The sequence below is a fragment of the Lathyrus oleraceus genome, chromosome 1 (assembly GCF_024323335.1).
Source record: "Lathyrus oleraceus cultivar Zhongwan6 chromosome 1, CAAS_Psat_ZW6_1.0, whole genome shotgun sequence".
NCBI lineage: Eukaryota > Viridiplantae > Streptophyta > Magnoliopsida > Fabales > Fabaceae > Lathyrus > Lathyrus oleraceus.
The window spans coordinates 463,049,453-463,059,139 of NC_066579.1; the positions used below are offsets into that span (position 1 = coordinate 463,049,453).

The window sequence follows — 9,687 nt, forward strand, 5'->3', positions numbered from 1 at the left end:
TATATATATATATATATATATATATATATATATATATATATATATATATATATATATATATATATATATATATATATATATATATATATATGAGGTAAACTTTAAGATTTTAGTTTCGATTCTGATTTCTGATTACCTTAATGCATATCATGTGACTTTTCTTTTATCTATAATACCCAAAACTATTCATTATCTCAATTTATTTTTTCTATCTCCATAATAAATAGTTAGGAGTAATTGACAAAACTATATAACAAATACTATTTGAATTTTAAAAACAACTAAAAAGAAAACATGCAATTAGAAAAAGAAATCGATGAGTACTTAGTTATGAGTTTAATATGTGTTTTGTATAAAAGAAAAATAAAAGTAATAGATTACGATTATACAATTAGATTAAGATTAGATTAATATGGGGCGTTCATTTGATACACCATGAGAATTTGAACATATAAGCCATAATTAGATTAAGATTGGATTAATATGGTGTTTTTTTCATACACGATGACAATTTGAAGATATCAGCCATGATTTTCTATATTTTTGTACTGTATTGTGGGGTGCTGAAAACTTCGTGTGGAAAAAAAGGTTTTGAAATTAAAACAAGTTTTATGGCAGTTCCCATTTTCATCTTCCTCCCTATGATGGATAATGTTTATGCAGCCAACAATTTATACTTTATATGCATACAGTACAATCCATTTAAGCTTGCAAAAATAGTTTTAATGCTACCTGGTATCTATTAAGCATCCGTTGAATTATTTGAACATTAGAATAAATAATTGTCTCCACTCCAACTCAATGTTTTAAAGAGTGGTCCACTCTGAACATTGATGAGTTATAAATATTATGCAAAGTTTCTATTTTAATTGTGATCAATATACACACTAGCCTAGACAGCTAATTGAAGTAATCATACACAGAATTACTAAAAGAGAATATATAATTTTAAGGAATGGTGTTCTAACATTTAAAGTACAAAAATACAACCCGGCAGGAAAAAGTTATCAAAGATAGCAGTACAGAAAAAAAAAAAAGGATGTACTCAATAATTTCTAGGGCAAAAACATTATATACCTAGAATTAGCAAACAGAACCCAAAAGAAAAAAAGCCTTATTGATGCTAAACCCTTTACAATCAGTTTTTTCTTTTTCCAAAAATTGATATTCACCCAACATATTCAGTTACTAGCTGCTAATGGTCCAATAACTTGGGTGGGAGATTGCATGGGCCAACCTGGAAGAGACGGAGATCCGGGAGGTGTTGCACTGCGGCTGGGGGAGAATAGGCTAAGTTCTACAAATGTTCCAGTTGAACCGACACCCTTTTCCATTGTCCGAAATGAAATTGATCCCCGCTTTGTTGATTCATCAGAATACCTACCAGGACTAGGCCGAGCATTTTCCTCAACATTATCTTCAGGATGACTCTGGTTAGCAATAAGGGATACAGTATCATTATGTTCATCATTAAACCTCCTAGTCCTAGCCTCCATGTCTTGTAGATTTCCCAGTGCTAAACAATCTGCAATTGGACGGTAAACAAGTGTGCACATGCACAGCCCAGAACAACATACAAGTGCAAGAAAAGCCAAGAAAACTAAGGCTTCAAACATAAAATTCTCAGGTTCAGATAAAACAGATAAACCAAGAAAAAGAACCCTTAATGGAAGAAAACACAAAACAGAGAACAGCAATGTGTAGACCCTTTTTTGCAGACCTTTGTTGATGACTAATTTCAAAATCCGACTACCAAGCCAAAAAAGGTAGGAAGTCAGGATAACGGCAAAGAGGCCAAGGAGAACAGTACTAAGTAAAGGATAAGTACAGAGGGCAATATCATCATTCCCCCCTGCCACTGAAGAGGAGCCAACTGTACTTGTAAAATAATGCGGCAATTTTTTCAAAATACCCTTATTCTTGTCTAAATGAGGGCCAACCCAAATAACAAAAAGCTGGAGAAGAAACATTGGAAGGCAGTAAAGAATAATGTACCCAGATGTCTTCAAATTCCATTTTCGGCTCATAATTCCAGTTTCCAACCTCTGCAAGGGTGCCCGGAGGAGAAACACAAGTGTGAGGAAGAGGCACGGTTCTGCAAATCCCATACTCGATACAATGTAACATTTGCAAACTGTTTCCTTCCATTTTAAGTGCAGGGCACGTCTTAACAAAGTTAACCGAATAATCTCACCTAGACCCCACCAGAAAACAAATAGGATGAATGCTATTCTAATTATCCAAGGACCACTAAAATAATTGAGCTGAACAAAACCTTGATTATTAATACGAGAGCGGAAGTAGAAGGAGTAAGCAATGCATATCAACCCAAGAAGAATCAAGATGGCTACTAGACAAATCGTCACCACACCGAATGCTTCGGCAGCAAATCTCGACAGGGGCATTACCCGATATACAGATTCCACGCATGCTCTCTCCCAGCATGGATAGCAGAAATCCTCTGGGGCTTATGCTTTTTACCCAGAACTATCGTATAACAAACTGAATTCCCACTATCAATAACAGAGTTGATTATTGAACTCAATTCAGATATGTGTAACCACCCAGGATAGATGATTACATAACATCACTTATCAATCATCTAGCACTCTTCCATGATTTCATAACAGTGAAATGTGTATGGGTGATACATCTACAGCAGAAATGCACTAGGATTTATCCCCCAATTCAAGCATCTACAACCAACACGAAAAAAATGTCAGAAAACTGAAACAAATATTTGTTCAATCTCTAGTCTTAAATTAATGCAGTAAAGAAATTCCAAGGAAGCTAACGGGGGGGACTTGTGAATCATAAATAAGTTTAAATTATTAATGAATGAAAGCTCACACACACACAAAGTGGCAATGCAAAAACCAAATAAAAAAGGAAACTAATTTATAATAGCAAACAGTATCATCATGAGCCTGGTGTTGTCAATTGTGAATAGTGGAAAATAGCATATTGTAAAATTAATGTCAGAAAAGTGAAACAAATATTTGTGCAATCTCTGGTCTTAGATGAAAGCAATAAAGATAATCCAACAAAACTAAGAGGAGAGACTTGTGAATCACAAAAGATATAAATTATTAATGAATAAATGCTCACACACCAACAGTGGCAATGCAAAAACAAAATAAAAAAGGAAACTAATTTATAAAAGCATACAATATCATCACGTGACCAGCGTTGTCAAATGTGTAAAGCGGAAAATGCTGACCGCTATGCAATAGTGATACGGCGTCGCTATAGGAACTATTTGACAACATTTTATACTAAATAGGGTTACGTAAAACAATAGTCGTTTCTCCAAATTCTGTTGCACAAAATTGCATGAGACTCAGCATTAGATTTACATGGATTGTGAGTGAAAATGAGATGTTAAATAAGCATGCTCAATCATTAAAATTAATATGCAAATTTCATGGCATGCAAGCAGCTGTGTATACATATATTTTTCACCACTGGCAATATTTATTGTTCAGTCAGAGTCATTCAAATCGCAGGGGCTAAAGAGTACAATGATAAAGACGTGGGTTCGATCCCCACCCCTAACCTAACACTAAATTTTTTGTTATCATTCTGAAAATAAGCTAACTTTGTAACCATTCGAAACATAACGCCAACTTCGTATTCATTCGAAACATAACACCAACTTCGTAATCATTCCATACATAACGCCAACTTCGTAATCATTCGGAACATAACGCCAACTTCTTGTAATCATTCGGAACATAACGCCAACTCTGTAATCATTCGGACCATGACGCCAACTCTGTAATCATTCGGACCATGATGCTAACTCTGTAATCATTCGGACCATGACGCTAACTCTAATCATTCGGACCATAACGCTAACTCTGTAATCCTTCGGACCATAACGCTAACTCTGTAATCATTCGGACCATAACGCTAACTCTGTAATCATTCGGACCATAACACTAACTCTGTAATCATTCGGACCATAACGCTAACTCTGTAATCATTCGGACCATAACGCTAACTCTGTAATCATTCGGACCATAACGCTAACTCTGTAATCACTCGGACCATGACGCTAAATTTAATAGTAACACTTAGCATTGAAAAAATGTAACAAATTATAGGTGTTTTATTCATCATTCTGCCTATAAATAAACAATATGAAGAAAATAGAAAGTTGAAACATATGTCGGATTTGTGGTTGACAAAAGAAACATGAAAGAGACTGACTTAAATTACATTGAACAAAAAAAATTGCAGTTCTTTGATTTTAGATAAGCAATGAAAAGCATAAAAAATTGAAGACGTAATGGTGTGGATAGCATAAATTTGAAAGCGACGTGAAGATAAAAATGAAGAGACGTGGTTTGCAGAAAGGCTGAATGGGGATTAACGAGAATGAAAGTGGCGTATGTAATAATAAGATATAAAATCGAAGTTGAAATGGAATAATAAATAAATAAAGAGATAAATCTGAAGAAATAAAAATAAAAAGAAGCTTACAGTGGCGATAATGTTGATCGAGTGAGGAGAATGGAGGAAACCCTAATCGTGAGAATGGGAGAAAGAGATGAGGAAGAGAGAATGGAGGAAACCCTAATCGTGAGAATGGAAGAGAGAATGGGAATGAAAGGAAGAAGGAAGAGAGAGAGGTGTGATGAGTGGGACTTTGTTGCTGACAGCCTGTCTCCAGCTGTGTATTCCGAACCTTCCGCTTCGTCCACAAAACCACTTGCTTCGGCTTTTATACCTTACCTACGTGTCCCTTCTTTTTCTCCTTCCAACTCTTTATTCTTTATACAATGTATTTTCATTCAATGCCACTTATATATGCTCACTCAATCATTTATATCATTTTTAAATTAAATTGAATCCGATTAGGTATGCGGGAAACCTCTAACAATTACAAATTATTGAAGATGAATTTAAGTACATGACAATTTCGATACACAACCAAACTCTAACAATTTAAGTAGATGAATTTAACTTAAAAAGATTTTGAATGTGAAACATACAACCAACTTATGGCAATCTTAGAATGAGTTTAGATGAAAGTTTGTGACCACATAGAGATTATATAGAATGAATTGCATATTGTACCTTAGATTATTTCACATAACTTGATCAAGATCATCTTATGACAATTAAAATTTCTTCAACCTTGAACATGCACAATATTTTCCTTCTTTTCACATATTTGTCTTCATCAAAATATCATTCAATCTAGAAGTTTGACTTCAAAATCTCCCTTTTTTATGATGACAAATCCATACTTGATATTTGTGATTTTCCGTAATACTCTCGCTTAATCCATGAATCTCATGAATCCTTCGAGTTTATTTTGATGTACCTTGATAAAATAGAGACAAGGAAAACACAAACATATATATCCTTCGTGCCTTTTTGACATTATCAAAAAGAAGGAAAAGATAGGTAAAATGATAGGATAAAAGAAGCATTAACGCATAACACTAAACCAAGTATAATATCTAATATAAAACATAAAGACGTCTTAAATTAATACAAAACTTAAAGATGTTTATAAACAATATAAATAAAGATGAAGTCAGATAAACAACAAGAAGAAATATAGTCAAAAAGTCTCAATCTTGATTCATGTTATCATTTCCTTCTCTCCTATGAAAAGCATCATAAAGAGTTATCCTTGATGAGAGCCCAACCATATATTGTCGCAAGTAACCAAACTCTTCACGCATGCCAGCAAACTGAAGATCCATATGACCAAATCCTTGAGTCCGTATGGAAGAATGGTGCAATATCTTCAGGTTCATGATTTTGGTGAGGAGGATGAGAAGAAGGTTCGTCGCTCAAATCTGAATCCTGGTGGTTTCTAGCAAGATATGTGATAGGATCATACGTCGCTTCCATCTTGTTATTGATGACATCAGAGGTAATTCCACATTCATCTTTAGACATATTGAAGTAAAGCTCATTGTTGAAATTTATTCTGAAATTTCTCAAAACCTTTGTGAGAATCCAAGCATATGGAAGACCATCAAAGCTCTTATGGTGACTAGCCATGTGATGTAATATCACAAATGCCCAATTAACCTACATGGCATACAATAATTGCTTTTCATAATTAGTGATAAAAGCATAGATTTCATAGTAAGAATAGAAATAAATATTTTAAAGGAATAAATTTTCTTATTATGAAATCTAGAAATAAATGGAATGATTTTTAATGAAAGATAATTCTTCCTTCCTAACGGAAGTCATGAATTTAAAAGTAATAAGGCTTCCCATCACTATTTATCATGAAGAGATAAATGGTTCCCAAAATAACTTCTTGATTGAGACCTTTGACAAGAATGAATTGAGTTATGAAACAGTAACCTTGATTACAAATGTGAGCATTAGGAAGCTTATACTTGGGGTTCAATGGAGTGGCATTTGCAGCGACTAATGTTTCGTTAGTTTTTCATAGTATTTGGAATAGACAAGTTCTTCTTTAATACAATTCTGATCTGTTATACTATCTATGAGACAAGGGATGTTGATTTTGAAATCATCAATCACAAGAGTGATGATATAATACCACTTCTGAAAGTTAATCTCCTCAATAGATTGAATAGAGTGGGACGAATCATTTTGGCTTGTGACAATTTCCTCAAAAGTCAAAGTAAGATCACATGATTCAGGTTCATCACAATTAGTGATATGGGCATGAGTTAGAAGGTATATCTTAGTTTCTAACTCAAAGTCCTTTGGTTTGAAGATAGGTAATATCCTTTTGTTAATGACTTACTTCCTTCTTGGGAATGTTAATCTTATTTTGGAGATTGTCAGTGGTTACATATTTCGCAATGGGGGGATATAAAGGAGCTTTGTCAAAAAAGTTTAAAAATATGTTAAAAGGTTTTATACTTTGAATTAGCTTCTTTTTCTTAAGACTTTCATCTTCGAGGATTAAGTCTCTGAGTCTTATTAGGTAATGTTGATGATATTTTCCATTGGGAAATTTCTCAATGAGATCAAATAAGAGTTCATGTTCAGTTTTCTTTTTGATCATTACATTAATGGTTAAGGGACAAAATCCTTGACATTCATCTTCTTCAGATGAGTCATCGTTGGGGTTATCATCATAGAAATCTTGTTCTAAATTGTCATTATAAGATTAGTGCATTCCTTGATTCTTATCATCATAGATAAGGAGAGTTGTGATTTTATCAAATAGATCTTTGTCATCTTTAAATAATTCATTGATATTAGTTTTGAGGGGACAAGTATCAGCTTTTGTGTCCCAATTTTTTGGAGGATTATTTGTAAGTTTTCTTATAGGTTTTTCCTTTGTAAGATTCCTTAGGATTGTATCTCTTCTTCTTATTTAAAGGTATGTCTCTAAAGCCTTTAAATATTTTCTTAGCTATTTTAAGTTTAAAAGAAGGGGCTTGGATCTTTTGTAAGCCAAATACTTCGGAAAAGGTTCTCACTTCTCTTTTGAATTTGGATATGGAACTCATACATGGATCAAATCTTAAGTTCGGAACAAAGAGAAATTCATTCCTTTTTTATAAAACCAAATATTGATCATAAGTAATTTCATCGAAGTTAACTTCATTAAGGTCGGTGGCCTCTTTGAATTTCTGATGAATTCTTTCACCAAAGAGTCTTGGGAGACCTACAATAAATCTTTCTTTCTAATGAGTGAGGAATACATATTTGAGTTTTTGATTATTTCTCTTAAGAACATGAGTGAGGAAGATGTCTTTTTACCATCTATAGTCGGATAATGTTGGACATCTTAAGTTTGACAGGACAATTTGAGAGGAGGCTATTTATTCTTAAGGATTTCCAATTAAATACATTCCAATAGTAATGATAAGGAAATCAGTAGCATCTAATATTTCAACAATAATTCCATCTTCATTTTCATGAGTGTGAGTGTGTTGAAGAATAGATTTCTTATCTTCTAAGGAAATAGAATGATTCCACCAATTTTGTAGTTGATCAGTAAAACTAGTGATAATTAAGCGTTTGATAGTATGTTCATTATTGTTGAATTTGCTAAGCATAGCAGGACATTCCTATTTATTGGATAGTGTTGAGTATTTCATACTCAACTTTCCCGTCAATATTTCGTTCATGGATGGTGCTACCATCAAATTTGGAAGTTTCAAACTGAGACCTTTCCTCAAACAACATGTAAGGAGGAGTTGGTCTATTGTAGTAATTTTTCTCCCATACTAAGTTGTATGCGATTTAATTCTTGACTAGGGATTGTCAATAAGGTATCTATGTAGAGATTGTCATACCCTAATTTTGTCTGGGAATTTTTTTAATTCATCTAGTCAAGTTGCATTTTTGTCACAATATTCACATTTTTCATTTCACCATATTTTGAAGGAAAAAAATATAATTTCTCATGACTTTTGAGTTTCCACATTTTTAGCACAAATTAAATATCACACTTTGTTTTTATCATATGCACTTTTTTGTTTTATAAAATTTCAAAACAAATTATATAATATTTCATTTTTAGCTATATGCCTTCTCCACTTATTTCTTTTGCATCAAGTTGCTTTTTACACACAAAAAAAAACAAAATTTAATATACCAACATATTCTCATACCATGTCATACCCACCACATTCTATTTGCTCCATTTCACTTTTTCACAAAGTCAAAAGTCAATAAATCACATAAAAGACAATCAAAAATTTATATTTTTACTTTATCATTCATTGAAGAGGAAGTACACACATTCCATGAAAGGCTCACGTAAATCATATAACAACAACAGTTTGCACCATTCACAACATGTCATTGCATAACCATGTGCATGATCCATACAATTATCAAGTATCAAAATACACAGGTGAATTTTTACTATTACATCATTACATTGCCATGGTCATGCACATATATCACATAAAAAACTCTTTCACAAATTTTCCTCTCACCACTCTCACATGGATTGCGCATGGAAAAATCCCACAATTTGTGCTAACTTGCTCACAAAGTTTTCATACAATTTTACTCACACTTCCCTAACCTTCAACTCACACGAGTGATTCACACAAAGGCAAATAAATCTCTCTCAATTAACACACTCACATGCTTGAAAATCCTAATCTAATTTGTACTATAAAGCCTAAGAGAAGCTACACTCACCAGCAGCCACAACAATCACACAAAAAACCAGGGCCACTATCTACAAAATTCAAAACCAAAAAAGACTCAAAAGAGTTCTTCACATCGAAGAAAACTCTGATAAAATCAAATCACCTCCATAGGTCGGCTTCTATGCATACACCATCACGGTTATTTAAGCTCCACCAAGCACTCATGCATCTCATCAACAAAAGGAACAGAACAGAAGAAGTGAGAATCAAAAAGAAGAAGAGCAGAAGAACTCAGTAGAAGAAAAGGAAGAAAGAATAAATTAAGTACACAAAAATGAAAAGAATAAAAAAATATAAGAAAAAGCATCTCACCAGATTCTAGGTTATCCGCCGTAAAATTCATCCAAGTCGACTGGCATCTTCATCTGTGTCGAAAACTTCATACATTGTCGAAAAAGTCATCATTTCTGGTTTGGTATTTTTGCTTCGTTTATCCAATTTTCTCCATTTGATTTTTTTTTATGCATATGCGGTAAGCTATTCCTGTTGGTGTAAGCCCTAGAGGCCAATACTTTTGGTACTTGTATCGAATTATTTATTAATAACAATAGGCTTTTTC

The 9,687-nt window shown here is 33.2% G+C and overlaps 1 protein-coding gene across 1 annotated transcript; it reads right to left on the bottom strand.

Moving 5' to 3' along the window:
• Window positions 1-925: 925 nt before the first annotated feature.
• On the bottom strand, window positions 926-4,722 carry LOC127086267 (uncharacterized). Its single transcript, XM_051026993.1, has 2 exons — window positions 4,486-4,722; window positions 926-2,696 (listed from the first exon to the last, which is right to left on the bottom strand). Exon 2 carries the CDS (start codon window positions 2,403-2,405, stop codon window positions 1,182-1,184), a length of 1,224 nt encoding a protein of 407 aa, XP_050882950.1. The 5' UTR covers window positions 2,406-2,696; window positions 4,486-4,722; the 3' UTR covers window positions 926-1,181.
• Between the last annotated feature and the right edge of the window lie 4,965 nt (window positions 4,723-9,687).

Excerpts from the sequence above, each read along its gene's own strand:
- LOC127086267 (XM_051026993.1), bottom strand. The coding sequence starts at position 2,405 with ATGCCCCTGTCGAGATTTGCTGCCGAAGCATTCGGTGTGGTGACGATT.